At 36.9% G+C, this 23,974-nt stretch overlaps 1 protein-coding gene across 5 annotated transcripts; it reads left to right on the top strand.

Moving 5' to 3' along the window:
- mdm4 (MDM4 regulator of p53) lies at positions 1–20,074 on the top strand. Of its 5 annotated transcripts, none has more exons than XM_052100941.1 (11): positions 1–157; positions 684–774; positions 868–942; positions 1,045–1,178; positions 6,889–6,938; positions 8,007–8,071; positions 13,463–13,568; positions 13,662–13,822; positions 15,782–15,970; positions 16,076–16,144; positions 17,780–20,074. In XM_052100941.1, exons 2-11 carry the CDS (start codon positions 697–699, stop codon positions 18,332–18,334), a joined length of 1,482 nt encoding a protein of 493 aa, XP_051956901.1. In that variant the 5' UTR covers positions 1–157; positions 684–696; the 3' UTR covers positions 18,335–20,074. The 5 variants fall into 5 exon arrangements, 4 of the variants coding, with proteins under 4 accessions (XP_051956901.1, XP_051956903.1, XP_051956905.1 ...); XM_052100943.1 differs by having other exon boundaries at positions 15,797–15,970; XM_052100942.1 differs by lacking the exon at positions 1–157 and adding an exon at positions 313–347.
- Positions 20,075–23,974: the final 3,900 nt, after the last annotated feature.

Genomic DNA, 23,974 nt, shown 5'->3' on the forward strand with positions numbered 1-23,974 from the left:
TGCGAGATGTGGCAACCCTGATGACGACATGTTCTACGTCAGCTTTAGCTGACTTCAACTGTTCCTCAAAAAATTCAAACCTCTCCCATTTTTTGTCCAAAAACGATTTGTTTAAAAAGCTGGGAACCATGTAATCGTTCACTGATAGACGGTAAATGTGAGTACACGAGACCATCTCGGTCTTGCGAGGTTTAATTTATATTTTAACCATTTGTTCTTGTTATTGTCGCGCACTAACTGCTCGCGCGCGTTAGCCTAGCATGCTCCAATCAGTCACGAAGTATCAAAAATGTTCAACCAACCATCCAAAATTAGTATAGTATCCACCTGTCAGTGTAGGGATAATTGTAAGTTAAGTTATTTTAGTTTCCAAATTGCTCTATGTGTATGAAATAGTATATAAATATCTGCTGTTGTGCCATCAGCTAAGGGCCACAATTGATGCTTAACAAAACCCCTCATGTAAATGCATTAGTATGTGTTTTCTTTTCACCTTAGTTATATGGTGCTGGGTAAGAGTGAACGGTATGTTAGTGTCATTGGCAGTGTCTCTATTTATTTTCATTGCTTGATTACAGGTTCAGAAAGCGCCTCTGATGCCCAAAAAAATTTGTCTGGAGGGAGGCAGCTCATTAGGGTTTGAATGGCCACGTTGTTCTGAATGTAAATGTTTTTCTTTACAGTTCTTGAGTAAACATGACCTCACTGTCATCATCATCTCAACTAATGGGGTCAAGCTCAACATGTAGGGCTCTACCAGGGGAGGGGAGTCAGGTGAACCATATGCTAATTTACATTTCATTTTAATCTGTTTAACTCCTATCATGTTATGTAATCATTAAACATATGGCCTATTTGTTTCTGCAGGTCCATCCCAAGGCTCCGCTCCTGCAGATACTAAGAGTAGCAGGTGCACAGGAGGAGGTGTTTACCCTGAAAGAGGTTAGGGAATGTGTTCAAGAACCTATGCAAATCAACACTTACAATAGATAAGAGGTTGAACAGCTTGATAAGATGCATATAATGCTGGCTGTATTTTTTTAGGTCATGCACTACCTAGGTCAGTATATTATGATGAAGCAGCTGTATGACAAACAGAGGCAGCACATCGTCCACTGTCAAGATGACCCACTTGGAGAGCTGTTGGAAGTAGGGAGCTTTTCTGTTAAGAACCCCAGGTGAGCTCATAGCCATCAAAAGGATGTTAAATAGGTAGACAAAATAGAAAGATGTCTCTTATTCTTTTTAGTGGTCCATCGATATGGCTAATGCTGATATTTAGAGAGCAGAATGGCCAATGACTGTTATAAGTTGCCTATACATTATAATTAGGGCTGTCAATCTATTGACATTTAATTGCATATTTTTTTAAATGTTTGGATTGTTAAAATCTTGAATTTCTAAGCACATTTTGCTTTGAGGTGACTATTGTGTGACTTTAGTAAGCTATTACATTTAATATGCACCCCCTCCACCACCAAAATGTTGTGTTCTGATAGTTCAAAGTGTCTGCTACTGTTGTGTATAATTTTTTTTATTTATTTTTTACCATTTTATAAAAACAAAACAAGTATTGTTTAATTGCTGTAAACAAATTGTATCTACTTCATTTCCATGAGAATTGAGAATTGGCCTATGAGAGCTGAAGAGAATTGGCCTATGTGTAACATTGTCCACCCAACCGTATTTGTTCTGGAAGTATTTTCCCCAAAAATTCCTACTGAATTGTCAAAAAATACTTAATAAGAGTTCTAAACCATGAACCTAACCAACCAGCTCTAAAGGTCACAACACTTCAAACATTATCACAACATTACAAAGTTTGATTTGAAGGAAAATAGTATTTGAAAATCAGATAAAAAGACAAAGGTACAAGACGTACCATCTTTCATGAGGGCACGAAACAACAATCCCATGAAGCATTGTGAATAACTTAATTGGATAATTGAAATGATGGAAAAATATTACACTTATTTATTTTAGTTTGTTGATTACAAGTATAGAAACATATTTTATGTTTTGCAAAATATTCAGGTATTTAACTAATTAATAAGTAGTTTGAGGGTGAAGGAAGACCAACTCTAACGTGTCAATCAGAGTGTTCCATGAAAGTGGGCGGTCACTTCCAGGCTTTTTTCACTGGCTTATTTGGTCGCAGTTCTCTGATTGGTGGATCTTTTACTTGGGGCTGGGCAATATTTCAAATATTAACAATATAATGCAATGATTTTGCTGGCGATATAAAATTCTGCAATATCGTATACAGTTGAAGTCCGAAGATTACATACACCTTAGCCAAATACATTTAAACCCTGTTTTGCACAAGTCCTGACATTTAATTGTAGAAAACATTGCTTGTCTTAGGTCAGTTAGGATCACTGCTTTATTTTAAGAATGTGAAATGTCAGGATAATAGTGGAGAGAGTGATTTATTTTAGTTTAATTTTTTTCATCACATTCCCAGTGGGTAAGAAGTTTACATACACTTCATTAGTATTTGGTAGCATTTAAATAGTTTAACTTGGGTCAAACATTTTAGGTAACCTTCGACAAGCTTCTCACAATAACTTGCTGGAATTTTGGCCCATTCCTCCAGACAGAGCTGGTGTAACTGATTCAGGTTTGTAGGCCTCCTTGCTTGCACACGCTTTTTCAGTTCTGCCCACAAATTTTCTATCGGATTGAGGTCAGGGCTTTGTGATGGCCACTCCAATACCTTGACATTGTTTTCCTTAAGCCATTTTGCCACAACTTTGGAGTTATTCTTGGGGTCATTGTCCATTTGGAAGAACGATTTGCGACTGAGCTTTATCTTCATGTCTGATATCTGAGATGTTGCTTCGATATATCCGCATAATTTTCCTTCCTCATGTTGCCATCTATTTTGTGAAGTGCACCAGTCCTTCCTGCAGCGAAGCACCCCCACTACATGATGCTGCCACCCCCATACTTCACGGTTGGGATGGTGTTTTTCTGCTTGCTAGCCTCACTATTTTTCCTCCACACATAAAGATGGTCTTGTGCACCAAACCACGTTCATTTCTAGGAGACCGAATGCTTCTCCTTCCTGAGCGGTATGATGGCTTCGTGGTCCTTTGTTGTTTATACTTGCGTACTATTGTTTCTACAGATGAATGAGGTACCTTCAGGCATTTGGAAATTGCTCCCAGGGATGAACCACAATTTATTTTTTCGTGGCTGATTTCTTTGGATTTTCTCCATGATGTCAAAGGGGCACCTAGTATGAAGGTATGCCTTAAAATTAGGGCTGTCAATCGATTAAAATTTGTGATCGAATTAATTACATGGTGTCCCGATTAATCGCACATACAAATATTTGCTGAGAAAGCCCCTCATATAACAATGATTAAATATATAATGATGAAATAATTATACATAGTTATCTTTAAATATAAAAAATTATATATATATATATATATATATATATAAAATAAAAAAAATATTCAGATAATTAACATTTATCATTAAGCATTACATTCTTGTAGCAGAAGAGTTAATCATTGATAAGACCATTCAAAAAGTGGCTTTAGAATACAATGTATTGTTTACTACCATATTATTGATCATAAGTCAATCATTGGCATACATCCATTTCACAAGTGAATTTGTCAATCAGTTGGAGATTTATTATGAGGGCTTGTTTAAGGACCCGTCAATGTACACCTGCGTCGCATTTTTTTTTTTTAAATTAGTTTTTAGAAACAAGCGAGGGGTATACATAGTTCACAATACTACAGATATATTTTACAATAATGCCAAGACATTATATTCATTACATAGTGCAATGGTTTTCAATGCTTTGGAGTTGTTGGAGGTACAAGAGTATTTAAATAATATTTTAAGTCTCTACAAAAAAGTGCAAATAGGGGCAATTTTTTATACATTTACACTTATGTATAAAACAAATTTGGCAAGAAAAATAAACAGATTAATTAGAAAATATTAACTTAAGTTATCAAAGCTGTGAAAACCAAATAAAACATCTTTATAAAGAAAAGGAAAAACTAGTTAAAATAGAGGTACGTACAAACAAACAAACAACTTTCTCAAATAATACTGCATGGGCACATTCTGAAAAAATGTGAGGGGCGATTAATCTACAGCATTATTGAAGGAGCAAAGTGGATCTATTTCAGGGAGCATGTTTCTTAAACAGATATTGAATGGGTAAAATGGTGTAATAGTTTAAAGGACACCTCCTTAACCTTGTTGGTAATTAAATATTTGTGAGGTAAAGACTATACGACCTGCGTCAGACATGCTTGTGTCGCGTCTCGGGTGCGTTGAGTCATAAAAGTAAAATGTTTAGGTCACTGTGTCAAGTTAAATATAGTTTAATACTCGATTTTTAAACACATCTTGAGATCCCTTGGTTCGCACGTTTATGTTGTGTGTCCGCTGAAGAGTTGTTCATGTTTTGTTCACTGTAATAAACTGTGCGTTGCTCACACAGATGAAATTTCACTTACTGCCCTCTGGAGTATACAGGTGGTACTACAAGCTTGAATCTCTCAAGAAAGCATGGCGATTAAATGCATACATTTTTTTAACGCGTTATTTTTTTAGTAAAATTAATAGCACGTTATTAATTTGTTAAACGACTGCTCTACTTAAAATACATCCACAGGTACACGTCCAATTTACTCCAATTAGCCTATCATAAGCTAATTGCTTAAAGGCTTGACATCATTTTCTGGAATTTTCCAAGCTGCCTAAAGGCACTGTAAACTTAGTGAATATAAACTTCTGACCCACTGGAATTACGATCTAGTCAATTAAAACATTGTAAACATTACTCATGCACAAAGTAGATGTCCTAAACGAATTGCCAAAACTTTGTTAACGAATTGTTAAAAATTTGTATTAATGACTTCAACCTAAGTGTATGTAAACTTCTGACTTCAACTGTATATAGCAATGATTTGAATATGCTTTTCATTTTGCCATTTAGTTTCATAAAGAGGATCAATTGACTAATTTCACAATCCTTCAGGGCTGCACAATTAATCAACATAACATCAAATGTCTTTTATGGTCATATGTGATTATTAAACCGCAAAAGGCTATGACGAAAGACGGATAAACATGACTGTGTGCGCACTGTTCTGTGTACATGCGGGACTCATGGGCTCATGTGTTTAGCACTTTTAGAGCAGTTCACATTCTTTGTAAAATAAAAGTATGGCAGGTTTAAGCATTCACATTTACAAACATTAGTAACTGCTAGAGATGCTCTGATCGATCGGTATAGGCTGATATTCATGTCCTATGACTCAATTGGTGATCGGTAATTTGTCCTATTGCATAAAATGATCGCTCATGTTGTGAAAGACATGCGGCTCCTTCAGTACTTGAGCAACACGGTCTTGGCATCACGGAGTATGAGGAATACTGATATAGTATTGTAAGACAATGAAAATTGTGTACTATACTGTTAATGTGACAAGGCAAAGGGAAATCAGCATGAGCTATGAAACGGTCCTTATCGTTCATGACGGCAGCTTCTCTGCAGGGCGTAGGCATCTCCTGTAATAATGTGAGTTACATGATGTGGTGTTATTTAAACATCTTTAGTAAATATCTCTCGATTAAACGTTATTAACAGTAGTGGCACGTGTAGAGTCCAGAAACATGTGCTCTTTCTCCACTTTCCTTCTCTTGTCCACATTAGGGAGTGCGTGTTCCCCTCATTAAAGTTCAAGCAGCAACAGGTGAAAAACTATTAATACAATCATCCAACTAAATGAAAAGGCAGGGATTTTATAAATATAATTATTCTTTATAAAATATGAAGACAATATATTAAATATAATGCAAAAATAAAATGAAAATAAGATTTTTTTAATAAGCCTTTTAAACTTATTTTGTTTTTGTCAGCAAAGTGATATTACTGGAAAGAGGAAAATTCAATTAACAGTGTGCAGAAAGCTAACGTATTGCCAGTTAAGACCGAGATCTTGATAAAAGGTGAAAAAATCAGAATAGGTATCGGCCGATCGGGTGACAATAAGATCGTGATTGGCTGTAAAAATCCTGATCGGAGCATCCCTAGTAACTGCTACAAGTTTTTATTCAATTCTGAATAATATGATGAAAGCGTTTCACCAGATGCGGAACACTGTGAAAGACACTCAACACTTTCCGTATCAAAATGAATGCTCCACCTTATTCATTCAAATAAAATGTTTAATAAGCTACCATGTATCATTGAATATAAAATATGAATATGCATATCAATGAAAACAATTTAATAATTTAGTAAAAACTGTGAAGAAACATTTTAAATAGTTTTTATTTCATGTTTTTAATAAATGTAGTATACTTTGACATGGTTTGTATGAAATGATTATTCCTCTGATTTATTAGAAAATAAATCGCTGTACCACGGGTAGTGTAGTTGATTACCAGGAATTCCACTCTTAAACTTGTTTTTTTAAACATTGAAGCTGAAATAATGCTGATTGATGGTTCAACAGAAGCATATACCATGGGTCTCGGAGCACATGGTAGGTCTATCTTTAAAAGTTCAAGTTATTGTTAAAAATCAATTAGTCTATGGGAGAAATGAATGGGATGTTTAATTCCGGAACCTGACTGTTGTGCTCTATTGTTAGATTCTGGAATTTATATATGTGATGTTCAATGCTTTTTGTCTAACTTGCAAAAAATAGGATCCCACAGATTCTATATTTCTCAAACTCTTTTAAAACTCACAGGAAATGCCAACACATAACTCACACCTGCAATAATTCAATAATAAATCAACTTTACTCATGCTCCTTCGCTCAGCAGGAAGTATATTTTGTTACTAAGAGACATCAAACTGTTTCAGATATTTATGTTTTTCTCTTCTGCTTTGTTTCATAGCCCTGTGTATGAGATGTTGAAGAGGAATTTGTTTACATTGAATAGTCCGGGTAAGTCTATCCATCTTGTTGTTGTGTGTGATCCTTAAGAGATGCATTTCAGAATGATCTTTGGTTAAAAATGGTCTCTTGTCACACTGTCTTTTTACACTTTATTTTTTTTCTCTCTTTTCGATTAGCTCCGTTTCATTTTGAAGTGTGTATGTTGGAATGTGATGTGTGTGCTATAGTATGTATGTTCAACAAATATGTTTTTCCCCTAACTCTCTGATTGTGCTATTAGGCTAGTATAATCAAAAATCATCATACAGGAACCTAAGAGAAAAAAGGTTAAAGCTGAAGTATGTAATTTCTGCGACACTAGCGCCACCAAACGGATTTGCAAAAATAAACATCCATCCATCTTCTGTAACCGTTTGTCATTTGTAGGGTCGCGGGTAGTGCTGGAGCTTATCCCAGCTGTCTTGGGACAAAGTCAGGGAAACACTCTGGACAGGTGGCCAGTCCATCACAGGGCTAACACAAACATACACATTCACACACTCGCTCTCACCTATGGGCAATTTATAGTTTCCAATTCACTTGACCTGCATGTTTTTGGACTGTGGGGGAAACCGGAGCACCCGGAGGAAACCCACGCAGCATGGGGAGAACATGCCAACTCCACACAAAAAGGCCCTGGGTAAGCCAGGACTTGGACCGGGGACCTTCTTGCTGTGAGGCGACAGTGCTACCCACTGAGCCACCAGTTATTCAAACAGTCAGATAGTCCAGCCCCCAACTTGCGCCAATAGTTGAGTAACGTTGTTGGGGGGGGGTCTAACTGGGTCTCTCAAAACAAACACATTATTTTTTTATAGCGCAACATAGACACATTGTTTACAGTTTTTGAAAAAATTCACTTATAAATTACTTAAAGTTGTTTATGCAAATATGTAAACAAATTTGTAAACAAATTGACATATTTCAGCTTTAAATGAATAAAAAAAAATAGACAAAGTGCACACTTCTGTTAAATTTTCCACCATTTAGTTTGGCTGAAGTGTGACTGATGTGTGCTAAGGGATTAAAGGGCAGTTTTTTGTTTTGTTTTGTTACTATGTCTCATTTGAAATGCAGATGGAGCAAAGAATCTTTCAGTCGGCAAGGATTCTAATGAGTCTCCAAGTGAAGATCCTGGTCAGGTAAAATTCCAGCATGGTGCATAGGAGAAACAGTGTCTGTTACTCCTCTTCATGGCAAACAATTGAACTGACAATCAGAGGAATCCTATCAGAATCAAATCAGATGATATCCTAGATCTAATTTACTTATTCGTTTATTTTTGTGCTTTCTTTTAGAAGGCTGACAAAAGTCCTAAAATGTTGCATCAATGTGAGAATATTTTCCTGTTGTTTTTTTATTTATTTTTTTAAATAAGACTCCCACCGTATTAATTTCATTCATCATTTACTCACTCTCATGCTATTCTCCTGCTAAACAAAAACGAACATTTTTTATCTTAAAAGTTCAGTTTGTGTTCAGCAGAAGAATGAAAGTCATACATCTCTGTAATGGCATGAGAGTGAGTAAATGATAAGAGAATTTTTATTTTTGGGTGCACTACACATTTAAGATGCTGCTTTATTCCAAACAACTGTACTCACAGCAACTTTTACACTTGTGACAGCTTTTTACCCTTTCAGCCTTTTTATTAATGCTCTGATCCATCTGTGAAGCAGCTACTTGATGTCCTTGATTGTCCTTCCAAACTTTCACTTACAGTGCTGTGAAAAAGTATTTGCCCCATTCTGTTTTCTTCTGTTTTTATGTATCTTATACTAAATTGTTTCACAAATTCAAACTAAATCTTAACATAAAACAAAGGCAATCTATGTAAACACAAAATAAAAAATTTTAAATTATAAAGTTAGTAATTGAAGCAAAAAAGTTATCCAATACCAACTGGGCCTGAGTGAAATAATATTTGCCCCCGTTAGTTAATAAATCCCCAAATCTATGACGATGGTAAGTTTAGCTGCATTAGCCATGGAATCAGCTAACAAGCACATTTGGAATGATTCACAAAATATAAAGTGCGACACTTACATTTTCAGAATATAAAGCTTATAAATGTATGCTCAAACATACATTTTTGTATATTTTGGGGCACATTTCCTTCAAAAACTGAACTTGTCCACTACGTCTTCTGTGGCTCTGATGCCGGGAGTTGATGAAGACTCTTATGTTCACTTTTACAACCAACAACAGAACACTTATGACGCTTATGATGCTAAGACATTATTCTTCTCGCTGTATTTGCTTGGACTATGGAATGTGTGTAGATCACTCAGGGGAGGGTCTATGATAATAGGGTGGAGTCCGTCACCAGTCATGGGCGAGGCCTGCTCTAACGTGACATCAGTTTATAGCAGAAACGAAAACCATTCATTTTGACTAGCTGTTTTTGATTAATAGAAATATAAGAACGATGAGTGGGTGGACTTTTAACATTGTAGGGTGGTTGTATACACACACTGCCGACTCGCATTTATGTACAAACACCATGTATAAGTGAATTTTGCATAATAGGTCCCCTTTAAATCAAATCAACACCTAAATAGAACTTTTTCACTAGCATGCAGTTGGCTAAAAGGTCTCAACCAGTAGCACAGTATGCCAAGGTCGAAAGAAATTGCAGAAATTATTAGGAAAAAGGTGATTGAAATACGTCAGTCTGGGAAGGGTTACAAATCTATTTCAAAGGCTCTGGGAATCCAAAGAACCACTGTGAGAGTCATTATCTCCAAATGGAGAAAACTTGGCACAGTAGTGAACCTTCCCAGAAGTGGCCCAGAAAGTCACAAAAAAAGCTAATGACAACATCCTAGGAACTGCAGGCCTCTCTTGCATCAATAAGGGTCACTGTTCATGATATCAATATCAGAAAGACACTAATAAAAAATGGCATCCATGGAAGAGTGGTGAGGCAAAAACCACCTCTAACCCCGAAGAACATTCAGGCTTGTCTGAATTTTGATTAATTTGATTGATTGCTCATCTGAACAATTGGATTATGTAAAAAGTTTGGAATAATGTACAGATTTTCTTATGGAAAGAAATTGGTACTTTTATTCACCGAAGTGGCATTCAACTGATCACAATGTATAGTCAGGACATTAGTAACATGAAAAATGACTATTACAATTAAAAACCAGCTACTTCAAAGAGTTCTCCTCAAAAAATCCTCCATGTGCAGCAATGACCGCTTTGCCTCCTTGGCATTCTAGCTGTCAGTTTGTCCAGATAATCGGGTGACATTTCACCCCATGTTTCCTGTAGCACTTGCCATAGATGTGGCTGTCTTGAGGGGCACTTCTCACTCACCTTACAGCCTTGCTGATCCCATAAAAGCTCAATGGGGTTGAGATCCATAACACTATTTTCCAATTATCTGTTGTCCAATGTCTGGTTTTGGTTTTTTTGCCCATTCTAACATTTTCTTTTTGTTTTTCTGTTTCAAAAGTGACTTTTTCTTTGCATTTCTTCCCATAAGGCCTGCACCCCTAAGTCTTTATTGTTGAAACTGGTGTTGAGCAGGTAGAATTCAATGAAGCTGTTAGCTGAGGACACGTGAGGCGTCTATTTCTCAAACTAGAGACTCTGATTTACGTATCCTCTTGTTTAGTTGTATCTGGGCCTTCCACGTCTCATTTTGTCCTTGTTAGAGCCAGTTGTCCTTTGTCTTTGAAGACTAGTGTACACCTTTGTATGAAATCTTCAGTTTTTTTGGTAATTTTAAGAATTGTATAGCCTTCATTCCTCAAAACAATGATTAACTAATGAGTTTCTAGAGAAAGCTGTTTCCTTTTGCCATTTTTGTCCTAATATTGACCTTAAGACATGCCAGTCTATTGCATAATGTGGCAACTCAAAAACAAACACAAAAGACAAGGTCAAGCTTCATTTAACGTACTTTCAACTGTGTTTGATATAATGCCAAGTGATTATTTTTTTTTTTTGTTAGTACCAAATTTGCAATTGAGTGTGTTTATTCAAGGATAAGGATTGGAGTGATGGCTGCTGGAAATGGGGCCTGTCTAGATTTGATAAAAAAAAATAATAATAAATCAGATAGTGATCATGCTGTTTTTTTTATATCAGAAATGTCCTGACTTGTGATCAGTTGAATGCCATTTGGTGAAGTAAAGTACCAATTTCTTTACGAAACAGCAAAATTTGTTGCCATTGAACGTATATTTGAAAACTATATTTTGTGTTTACTACGGTTGCCTTACATCTCTTTTGAATTTTTGAAACTATTTAGTATGAAAAATAGAAGAAATCAGGAAGGGGCAAATACTTTTTCACAGCACTGTAATTTTATATTTTTTTCTGTTGTAAGTTGCTCAGGCTACAATGGATTTTTGTATTAAACATTTCAGAATAATCAATCTTTGAGACGTGATGTTTGTTTGCCACGAGGAGGAGAGGAGCAGCTGTCTCGATCAGCCGTATCTGTACAGAGTGGCACCGTCTCTGTACTTCCCCACGGCCAGCATGGCCTGGTGGTCTTTCTGGAGAAGCCACCAGCATGGGCCTGGCTGCTGGGGGACAGAGTACCTGTCTCTGTTTGTCGCTCAGAGTTTCCTTCTCTGCGTCGTTGCCTCCCGCGGAAGGACGGCAGATTCCTTCTCAGTTCACTTGTCCTATCCCATTCACATTTAACACCTTTGACATGTGATTTATGGTTGTGAGATGGCAGAATTAAGTCAGGTAGAGTTGAGAGATGCAGGGATGAGGTGCTTGCTATCATTATGCATTTGTGATTTGAAGTTGCTACACCTTAAGGCGTGGGGGTGTTCTTTGAACAGATCTTTAAGTTAAAATTAGGGATGCACCGAAATTTTGGCAACCGAAAATGGCATTTTTTGTTTTGCCCGAAAGAGAAAAAAGGCCATAAATATGAGCCGAAAATGCATGCCTCCCCGACCCCTCAGTGCTCAGGTTTCACTCCCGATCGATCTAGCCATAATCACGTTGCTACCAAGCAAAGGCTGATGTCAGCGGTGCGGAAATATTTCAAAGGAGTACCGCCGCTCCCTATACGCATACTACGCAGTACGTGTAGGGCACCAACTCCCTAGGGGGGCACCATCTTGCCCTTGGAGAGCACCACCGGGTGCCCTTCCTTGCACATTATACGTTATTCAAGGACCAGAAAGCAGTTGTGGAACACAGACAATCGCTTCACGCTCATATCACTCGAACGCGAAAATCCTCTTAACTACTGGTACATGAACAAAAATCAGTTTCCATTGCTTGCACGGACTGCACGCAGGTATTTATCTGCCCCAAGCACCAGCACAGAGAGACTATTCAGTGCAACATCTCATGTTCTTTATGAGAAGGGGAATGATCTCTCCTTCCTGAAAGCTGAGCAACTTTTGTTCTTGAAGAGAAACCGCCACATTTACTTAAAAGAAAGCAGTCCAATATGCTATGTGTTTAACAATTACATTCAAATTTGTTTAGCCCTGCAAAACTTTGTTCTTCACTTGAGGCTACATCTGTCGTTTACAGTTTTAGGTTGGTTTTAGTTCAATTACTGCTGTTTTCCACTGTTGCTTTTGCGCAATAATTTTATATTAAAGTGGAAATACGTTTACATAAACAGAATAGAGGCCCTCTACCCTTCTGTGTTCTGCCTGTTTTTTTCATTAAAATGATTGTGTAGCATATTTAAACTTTGTGTATTTGCAAGATGGTAGCCTAGAGCTACTAAGTTCATTACTTGACTGCTGTTTTGCATATCATTATAGTTTTCTTGAACGTTATATTATTTGGATAATTGGCAAAAAAAAAAAAAAAAATCTGTTAAATTTGAATGATAAAGAATAATATATTAAATATTGTTTTAATATATTTTCTGTCCAATTTTGGTGCGTTACTTTCAGTAAAAGTGTGACAATTTTATGGGTTTGAAGTTTTTCAATTCAGATTAATTAAATTCATTATCCATCCATCCAATTAATTAAAAAGTATAATATTAATACAATTATTTATATATATATATATATATATATATATATATAGGTAAATAGCTATTAAAAAAAAAAAAAAGGCTTTTTTGGTTTTTGTCCAGTGCATCCTGAATTTTCGGTTTCGCTTTCAGCCCAGAATTTTCATTTCGGTGCATCACTAGTTAAAATGTTTTCATGATTTATGTCAGCAATGCAAATTTCATAAAGATTTAAATGTCATTGAATTGGAAGTCTTTACTCTATAATGCACATTAACTGTGCTGTTGAGATGTCTTTTGGTTTGTTTTCCCTAATGAAATAGCCAATTCTTACTTGAAAATAGCAACATGACTTTTAAAATTATTTCAGCTCTAGCAATTTCTAATATATACATCATTTGTGTAACATTTCAAGCAACCCTTTTAGAACCCCCCCCCCACACACACACACACCATTTGTGAGGGTGTGGCCTCTTGTTGCCACACCCCAGGGCACCTGCTGTGAAGGAACTGCTGTTCTGCCGATTGACATGTCATTACTGCTTTCTGATCTAGCTTTTCCCTTACCATGTAGGTGTCGAGTGGGCCAAATAGCTCTGGTCAGGCTCTCAACGCTGGTAGTGCCAGCACCAGTGCAACGCAGAGCTCCTCACAGCGCAGGCCACGCGATCCTGATGAAGGTCAAATAATGCTCACACCCTCTTTGGGCAATGTAAGGACTATCATGACATAAAATTGTATTTTCAAAGATGTACACTCATTTGTCCTTGCAGACTCCTCAGATGGATTATCCAGGTCTGTTTGTAAGCGGCCAAAGTTGGATGTGACTCTGGAAGAGTGGGACCTTTCTGGGTTGCCCTGGTGGTTTCTGGGTAACCTGCGAAGTAATTACACTCGCTGCAGCAATGGTTCGACAGATATCCACACCAATCAAGTAAGATTGCAAGCCACCCTGAACAAGAATCATATAGCAGTCCCACCAGGATTTCGCTGCGCTTTTTTCTTGATTATTGCGGCCCAAAATTAAAAAAAATATATTTTCTTAAAAATGTTTATGTTTTCTGCATTTTTGTGTTATTTTGCTGCTACCCTCTTCCTATTTCATCACTTCATAAAATGTTCATTGAGCGCTCTCTTGTGTGCAGTCTATGCATGTGCGATCTGGGTCTGTTTACCACACGTGGGACACGCGATTGTCCAAATATGGATTCTAACCATTGGTGTAGAATTGGGGGAGACGGCGGGCAGATGTACCCCCGATGCTGTGAAGGGGGTGATTTCCCTCCCCAATCGTGCATCTGTTCTTGTTTTATATATTTTTATCAACGCTGAGAATATTTTCATTTGAGATACCTTGCAACTGCATGGCTTGACAAAAAAAACTGAAGTGTCCCCCTCCGTTGAACGAGTTGGTATTGCTCAACTAGACGGAGGAGTCATGTGGTACCTGTTACATCTCTCAGTTCTGGCCAGGATGCATGAACTCGCAGTCGTTTATTACTGGATGATGAATTTTTAAAATGCTTTTATAGATAATACTGAGGTGGATTTTCATTCAAATGTAAGAATCCTTGCAATTATCAGTTTTTATTAAAATAAATGTCCAGTGTAAAATGTCTCAATGATATAAAGCGTTCTTCAATTTAAATGCGGATACATGGAGGATTCGGTTTTGAAGGGTCAAGCACCCACTGCAGGAATACATTTCAAGACAGTCAGTGGCTGACAGCATGCAATTTCAGTCCGTAGGTCTGTTACCCACACAAACCTTTCATATGAATTTAGAAAACATGAAAAACATCACATGAGTCATATGAGTAAGTGATGTTAAAAGATAAGATGTTGAAGCCATCCATAGAAATAATCAGTTGTTTTTCTTGGTGAAGAAGGCAGACGGGCATTTCAGATGAGCAGGTAAGAATTGTAATTTTCTGAAAGGGTATCTTTTTTATGGAACATTAACCCTAATGCTTTAATATGATACACTATAAATATTTAAGGGTATGCATTGAATTAGGGATGACGCGATTATACGATTAATATAATTCAGAATCCACAGTTAAAAACTGTGAAATGTTTTATTTACATGTGGCAAAAATATTAGATATAATGTATAAATATATAATATAAGAGATTTTAGTAAGATTTTGTAAGCCTAAAAGGAAAAACTCTTGTGCATATGTGTGTACTGGAGCTGTTGCTATGGTTACTGACGGTGGCCGCGTGGTGCTTTAACCTGTTAATACGCAATACCACACAGTAGTGACGTCACTGCTTACATTTAATATATAATTTACCGTCTATAAATGTAATTAATTTGAACAAATTATACACCTTTTCAAAGGTCTAAGGGTTCAACATTGATATCTGATCTCTGTTTCACGATGCGGGGCCAAGTGTAAGAGATTAAAAAATTTTTTTTTTTAAAGACAAATGCTGCATGTATCCTCTCTGCATGCCTTGTGTCACTTACAGGTGACCCAGCAGCAACGTTTTGAAAATGTTGGGGATAATTTTTTTTAAATACAATTTTACTACTGAAACACAGATTACTCCAGTAGACTCTCATTGTGAAAAAAGCAAGTGCTTGTCAGAGAAATGGCAGAAGGCAAGGCTAAGATAGGATTTATCAGAAACGCTTTTAAGCCGGGGCTTAGCAAAGGGTCAATTATACAGTATTGAAAGCTACTGCAAATAATGTGGGGAGAGGTTGAATTTGCTTTTATTTTTGCAATTACAAGAGCACAAAATCCTGGGTGGACTGATATGGCCTCAAACTTCCCAAAGGTTTTTAAAATCTTTCCTATCCATCTTAAAAACTGGATAAATGGGAAAACGCAGAAGTTATAAGTCAGTGCAGTGAAACAGTCACACAACTAGACTGAGGGAACAGCTCTCTCCTGGACAGGACGAGGACACTGCTATCGTGTCTGACACCACAGATGATCTGTGGTTCCTGAATGAGGCGGAGAGCGAGCAGGTAAGCGTGGAGATGAAGGAGGCTGTGTTGGAGCAGGGCAGTGATGCAGAGTCTCCACATGAAGAAGAGGAGACTGGGAAAGACAGTAAAGAGGACAGAAAGGTAACTTTTTCTTTTTTCTTTCTCTGTATTATTTGAAGATGATAAAATTATAGAAACCAGCTGCTCGTTATATAACAATACATTTTTGATCTTGCCAACTCTTAGATGCAAGAAGAACAGGATGAGGACTCTCAGTGTTTGAGTGATGACACTGATACTGAGATCTCCACACAGGTAGAGAATTGTCACTCTTGGTGCTCTTTACTAATGGTCAACCATTGTGTGTTTTCAAAATGTTTAAAAAAAAAATCTAAATCTAAAGGCTATATATAAAATACTTCTTATTTATAGAAAATGAGATCCAATTATCAACACCTTTTTAGAGGTGGATTATTTTAGGTAGATTTTGAAAGAAATTCATTATATCTACAATTTCTTTTGATCGGCAAAGAACACACAGTTATTAGTAAAAATGGCATAAAACCTTACGGCTTACTGTTTAAGACTTTGAAAACCCCTGGTCTAGCCTCTACTCTCTACTTATCCTCTTCAAATTTGGGTTATTTTTGGGCTGCCGCGTGCAATTTTTCACAAGTTTAAAAGCTCACCATTTACACATACTGTGACTTGCCAAAAATTGGTCTGATTTGTTCAGAAACCCCCATGAATCAAAAAGATGCCAATTATTAAAAAATAATGTTGTATAGGTTTAAGGACTTGTGAATTTAATTACATTTCATTTAACATTTTTGTTGTCCTAATTTGGAAGCATGCAATTCTGGTTCTGTTCACTCCAGCTCCCTCCAAAAAGACGAATTTTATTCCACTAGATGGCAGCAAAATAATGTTTCCTCGATCACTTTGTCACAAAATGCCGATCTGAAATGTAGGTGGTGCTTTAACACATTTTAGCCCTCAAAGATGTGCTTGTCCATTGTCATTCTAATTTTCAGTTCATGCACCACCCCATTGTTACAGCCCGTTGTGTATTTCATTATCCAGGAAAATATAGAATGTGTGTGAATAAATTAGATTTGTTCCCTCCTTCACAATATATATATCCAATTGCATCGGAAACCTCGGGCTGAGGGATTAGTGAATATTCTTGCTTTATTGATTTTGCATTGAAAATTAAATAATTTATTCAAAAACGAAAAACTTAAAATACATTTCTAAATTCAAATTGCACTCCAAACTAAACAAAAAAACAAATAAATAAATAATAAAGTGATAAAATAATAATATATATATCCATATCAGCGCGTCAATAATATAATAAAGAGTGTTTCTTCAAACGCGTATCTTTGCGTCTACGGGCAAATTATTTGTAATATTAATTTGATAATAATAATAGTCTAATAATGAAAATAATAATTTTATAGATTAATGGGAAAATGAGCCAAATATTGTCATGACATTGTCAAAGGCATCAGCTATTGGCGATCACTTTGACCATCATTGATCCAGAGATCATCGTCTGTTTGCTCAACCCGAATGTGCATTTCTCACTATAAATAAAAAAACATTTTCAGATAATCTCTAGCTGTTTTTTCCGACACATTTACTGCTGCAGCTCGCTTTGTGCGTGCGCTTGTAAAAGTTATATTTTAAAGGCTCATTATTACGGTTTAGTATTTCTCTGTAATGTAGAACAGTGTTAGCAGTGTTACTGATAACATTCTCAGACCTGGAACTCAATCCATTTTCTGATACTAGTGTTTTTCCTTGATGCCTAAATACAGCACTTTTAGATTTGGGTGCATCTAGCATGCTAAATGCTTATTGCTGACATTGATGAGATTAACCCCATTAATTTTGTCTGAATGAATGTTGCGTCTTATCCAAATGAACACCCTCCTCTTCTGGTAGGATGCATGGCAATGTTCTGAGTGCCGTAAATTCAACACCCCGCTTCAACGGTACTGCATGCGCTGCTGGGCTCTGCGAAAAGACTGGTACAAGGACTGTACCAGACTCTCTGTGCCTGACATACCCACTTGCAGTTCACATCCTCAGAGATATGATGATAAGGAGGATGATGATGGAATCGACATGCCTGATTGCCTCAGGACTGTGTCTGACCCAGTCGTCCTCCCTTCACACCATGTCTCTCGAAACATCCCCCCTTCGTCCTCTTTCTTGTCTAAAGGAAAGGGTCCTTCCCAGCTTCACCAACACTCTCAAGAGAGCTCAGAGGGTGACAGCCAGGACACACTGGACATGGAGACGGAATGCCAACCGGAGGCCATGCTGGAGCCCTGCAAGCTGTGTCGAGTGCGGCCGCGAAACGGCAACATCATCCATGGCCGCACGGCTCACTTGATCACCTGCTTCCCCTGTGCCCGCAAACTGCACAAATTTCATGCACCGTGCCCGGGCTGTGGCCAGGTTATACAGAAGGTCATCAAGACTTTCATAGCATGACCAAAATGGGAAACAAATTAAAGGATCGCATGTACTACACACACGCAAATCTCCCTGTACATACTGAAGGATACTTGCTGGGCTAAAATGAAAATATAGTACACTGCATCTGTAACAATTTTTATTGTATAGTATAAAGCAAGTATAAAACAAGTACACATTATGTACAGAATGTAATTTAACCTATATCTGTGTGAAACAGAAACTGACCTCATATTGCTGGTTCGCCGTTGTTTTGTTAGTGGCTTATGAAAAAGTGATCTGTTTCCATCCTCTTTCTGTTAGGTGAAGGAGAGAGTTAGCCCACATGACATGCTACTGCCTGACAAATGGGAAGGTATGAAGGTAAAAAAAATCATAATAGACCCAAAAGAAAGGCATTGTTTTCAGAGATGTGCTTGCATCAACACTATTCGAATGCTAGCCATTAGTACCTTGTACAGTCCAGACAGGCTGTTATAGCTTGTGTCTAAAAGCCCTTTCAATGTATTTGACCAATTTATAGTGTAAAAAAAAGGAATATGATTTAGTTTTTCCCCCTCCAAAATGTCAGGCACTTTAAGACTAAAGCCCTAGGCAGCACTTCAGACTGTTGTTTTATTGACCTGTTGGACTGGGAAAAGGTGCTTAAAACAGATGTACGTGAATATTTATTTATTTATAATCTTTAATTTTCGGAAGTGATATTCTGATGGTATGAACAGTCAACAGTTGCATGGTAAGAAGAACCAGTTGTATTACAGATCACAAAGTATTAAAACATTTTGGTAAAGTACAGGAGCAACAGTTCTTTGTGGAAAAGCTTAGTTGTAGTCTGGTGTGTTGAAACCATGGTTCTTGCTTCCTAACTCTTTTTTGCTTAAGAAGCGGCAGTTTCTTGTTCTATTTGTTTTATTGTTCTTAACCCTTGCTGTACCTGAATAAATCTGATATGTTATTGAGGGCTATTTGATTTCTTCAGCCGTGCTTGGCTTCTCCATCTGTGCCTTTTTTTTTCAGTTTCCCCCTTCCCCACATGTACTTGTGCCTGTTTATTGAAGTTTATGAAACATAAGGCAACATGCGTGAATGGATTCTTTGATCTTAATATTCAGATGTTCTGTGTGGAGCTGCCAGGTGACATGACATTTATGAGAAACCAAAAAAAAAGTGATTTCATCTGCCATGCTTTTTTTGTTTAAAGACATTAAATATTTTTAAAGGTCATCTGTATTTTGGCTGTGTTGTTAACTTAAATTTACTGGAGCACTTCTGTTAAAAGTAATTTGTGAGCGTATGTGGGTTTTTAGGCGTACTATCTTCTATTCTTTGTCCTGTTTTAGGTTTCCAGTTCAAGGTGGTTTGATTAGCTTCTGTTGTGAATTCTGTTTAATAATGTCCTCAGCCACCAGAGGGTGATGGAGTTTTTTTATATATATTCCACATGCAGTAAATACTTTGTACAGTTTTCTGTTTAGCTAAAATAATGCTTATTTTTAGTCAACACTGTGTAATGTACCAAAATTGGGGATGTGAGTACAGTATTAGTAGTCCATCTAAATTTAACTGCACTATGTTGTGTGGTACAAACACTGCTATTTCACTGCCATTATGCCTCATATGATGGAATCTAAAATTCATCCTAAGTCAGTGCAATTATGTGATGTTTATTTGTTAGTTTTCTTTTTTCTGTTTTTGTTTTATCCAATCCAGATTTAGTGTTAGATTCTATCTGAGCAGTAATTATTTTGGTTGTTTTTTAAATAAATAACTGATAATAAAGAAATGTGCTGTTTTTCCTTTTGACTTGCAACCTCAAGTTGTCTCAAGTAATGAGCCGTCTTTTTGCAGTACAAATTGACCACTAACATAACACTGAAACAATGTAGAATAGCCAGACTGCTTCGAGCTGACTGAAAGGCTACTGTTACTCAGATAACCACACTGTTCAATTGTAGTGCGCAGAAAAGCATCTCTGAATGCACAACCTTTATGGGCTACTACAGCAGAAGACCGTGTCTGGTTCCACTTCAACCAAGAACAGAAAGCTGTGGCTGCAGCTGGCACAGGCTTATCAAAACTGGACAGTTGAAGACTGGAAAAAAGTATTCGGGTTTGAATCTCGATTTCTGCTGAGGCACACATATGGTAGGGTCAGAATTTGGCAACAACAGCATGAATCCATGGACCTAAACAGCCTTGTGTCAACAGTCCAGGGCAGCAATTTTCCAAAATCATCGAAAGCCTAAGTAGATTGTAGAAACCTTTGGCGCCAATAGTCTCTATAATCGACGGGGGAAAATGCAGCCTAGTCTGGTGCTGGTGGTGTAATGGTGTGGGCAATGTTTTTTTGCATACTTTGGGCCTGTTAATCAATCATCATTTGAATCCCACAGCCTATTTGAGTATTGTTGCTTATGTGCATTCCTTCATGGCCACAATTTACCCATCTTCTAATGTCTACTTCAGCATGATAATGCACCATGTCACAAAGCAAAAGTCATTTCAAACTGGTGTCATGACCACAGGGCTGTAGCAAGGAATTCTGGTCCCGCCAGCAGTATATAGGTCTGGGCCCCTTTCATAAAAAAAATAGTTTAAAATTTGTTGTGGTCCCATAGAATCGTTACCACCTTTACCCCATTAGCTATGGCCATGCATGAACATGACACTGTTTTTCAGTGGCCTTTCCAGTCACCGGATCTGAATCCAATAGAACACCTATGGGATGTGGTAAAGTGGGTGATTCACAGTATGAATGTGCAGCTGACAAATCTGCAGAAATTGTGAAATGCAGTAATGTCAACATTGACCAGAATATCAAAGCAATGTTTCCAACATCTTGTGAAATCCATGACCTAAAGAATTGGGGCTGTTTTGAGAGCAAAGGGAGGCCCTACCGAGTATTTGTATAGTGTTCCTAATAACTTGCTCAGTGAGTGTATATTAGACTTCTTTTGAACAAATTCTAATAGTCTGCATTATTATAAGCTATTGCAGTATCTTACATCTCAAGGTGTTTTTTATTTCACCCCACTGGATACTTCCTCCTTTTGCTACCACATGGTGGCAGTGATAGCCTTCAGTTTTTAAAGAGTAATTTATTTATTTTTAAGTTGGACATTAAGATGAGAAAATATCTTTGAGCATTTTAATAACCAGTGTTCCATACATTTTCCTTTTAAATTGTGTGTTAATAAACATAAAATGATAAATATTTTGTGACTTCAGTCATGTCGTTGGTCATGTTGAGACAATGTGCCTGTGAAGGATGTGTGAATGCATGAACTCTACATGACATTCTGCTTGTTTCTGTCTGGCATGTCCAATGGAAGATGCAGTGATGTAATTGGAAATCAATAATGAAAGTGTCTTTAGGGTTCAGACTCCATGCTGAGGGATAATTGGGTTCTTGCTATAATCGCAGCTCTAATCTCTCACCATTTCAGGTCTTTTTATCTTAATGGGCCAACCATATGGTTACATCTGTTAAACTTACAGTAACTAGTTAGTAAGAAGTTCAATTCTCACACACAAATATTACACAGTTCAAAGTCCTTTGCCATATCATTAGTAAATGCACATTTAGATGCCCTCAGAGCCTCTAGCTTTAGTTTGAGATGTTCGTTGCATTTCTGCAATGATTTTTCAATGATCCCATGCCCAAAGAATTCTTACAAGAGGGTGTTTTTTTCCCCCTTTTCTGTCTTGAAATGTGTTATTCATTCATTCAGTCATTTGCATGATCAGACTGGGTGTTTACTCTGGCAGTTTTAGTTCTCTGTCATATTTATGCAGGCATCTAGCTGACATGTTTATGAGCTTTTTCTTTTTAGTTTGGCTATATTTCCAATGTTGTTTACAACGTATGACTAAGATGTGGTGATTGAAAAATCGGTATTGCCAATTCATGGAAGTAATGCATATTTTTGGTGTGGCCAAGCTCAAATATTCATCCATTGCTTTCATGTATGCAAGGACATCTAAAAGATATAAACTGCTACTGATGGAAAACTGAATTTCTTTTAACAAGATTCATACCCTAATGATAAATACTTATTAGGAATCCTGAAATAGCTTGATGCATTGGCTGCTAATGGCACAGCTTAGTTCTGCATGTACAATGAATCATATACCAAAATGAGCCACACTTCTAGGAGGAATGACATCTTGTTGTTTTAATTTTTTTATTATTGCCAGACAAATTACATTTAGTTATTTGCATTTGAATATTTGAATTTGGTGAAACTTTAATAACTGTGTTGTGTTCAGTGCTGTTCAGCCTTTTATTGTTTAGGCAATATTGTTTGGTGTTCACTGCTTGTGCCTTTCTTCCAAACCAACGTTCCTACCTTGACAGGATCCATGGCTATCCAATTATGCGAAACGTTGAGTTGTAAGAGGACTTGATGTACAACAAGGTTACTGCAGACAGGCAATAGGGATCCATCGTTAATACATCGCTTTACCTCTGGTCTTTGTACAGACAGATTGTGTGCTGTATTGCTGTTTGGAGTCTTGCTCTTTGTCAAGGCTAAGCACTCCCATGCAATAATAAATGAAACTTTGGACAGTTTTAAAGGGATAGTTCATCCAAAAATGTAAATTCAATCACCATTTATTCACGTTCATGTTGACTTTCTTATGTAAATTCACTTTTATTTTAAAGAAAAGACAAAAAGTTAGTGGTGACAGACTAACGTATTGCCTAACATTTCATTTTTTATTATTTTTGTTCCACAGAAGAAAGTCATACGGGTTTGGAATGACATGAGAGTTAGTAAATGATGCCTGAATTTTCATTTTTGTGAGAACTATCCCTTTTATATCAATAAGGGCAAACACTAAGCTGAATATTGGGTGTCGGTGCAGACATGGAGACTTTCCACACAGACGTACATGCACTCTCATGCCTCCACCTCTCTAAAACAGCCCAGTTCTACTCCATTAACCAGTGTCACTTCCCATTTCTGTGCTCTTGCTCCCCCGTTCCATATTCCATTATCTTACTCGCATGCTCTGCCTCCCTCCCCTCATGAGGAAATCGATAGCCTCACTAAATAGATTTCACAATCAATTTTTCTATTATCGTTCCACAAAGATGCTTCCTGGTTTTAATATTGGGAACACTTTAAAGGAAAGGAAAAATAGAGCACAGGATATTGAACGTGTGGAAATTCCTGCTGGCCTGGTCTCAAAAGGTTGAATAAGGTTTAGGTTAGGGTGTATTTTCACTGTATACTATATAATAATGTATACTATATAATACAATTATTATTTAATTATTTAATTTCTATACACATTTTACAATATTTTTTATACAAACTACACAATGATCACTGTTAGACATTATAGATATTAATTTCATTATCATTATTATTATTTTTTTTAAATGCATGAAAAAAAAAATAGAGATTCACAAGGCTAAATTACCCTTAGCAGGTAAATGATGTGTGAAACAGTCCTGAGCTTTAGTCCCATACTAACCCCATTATTTTAATTTGCGTGAGGTGTAGAATTATCTGGCAGAAATCATGGTGTGAACCATGCCATCTTTTGCTGGGCTCCCTGTTCTTTTATTTGCAAAATAAAAGTTTGGGAGTCAAATTTTAATTTAAATTTTTCCTATTGACACACTAAAGCTTAAAATATAAATAACCA

Source organism: Xyrauchen texanus, chromosome 32 (genome assembly GCF_025860055.1).
Source record: "Xyrauchen texanus isolate HMW12.3.18 chromosome 32, RBS_HiC_50CHRs, whole genome shotgun sequence".
In the NCBI taxonomy this organism is placed as follows: domain Eukaryota; kingdom Metazoa; phylum Chordata; class Actinopteri; order Cypriniformes; family Catostomidae; genus Xyrauchen; species Xyrauchen texanus.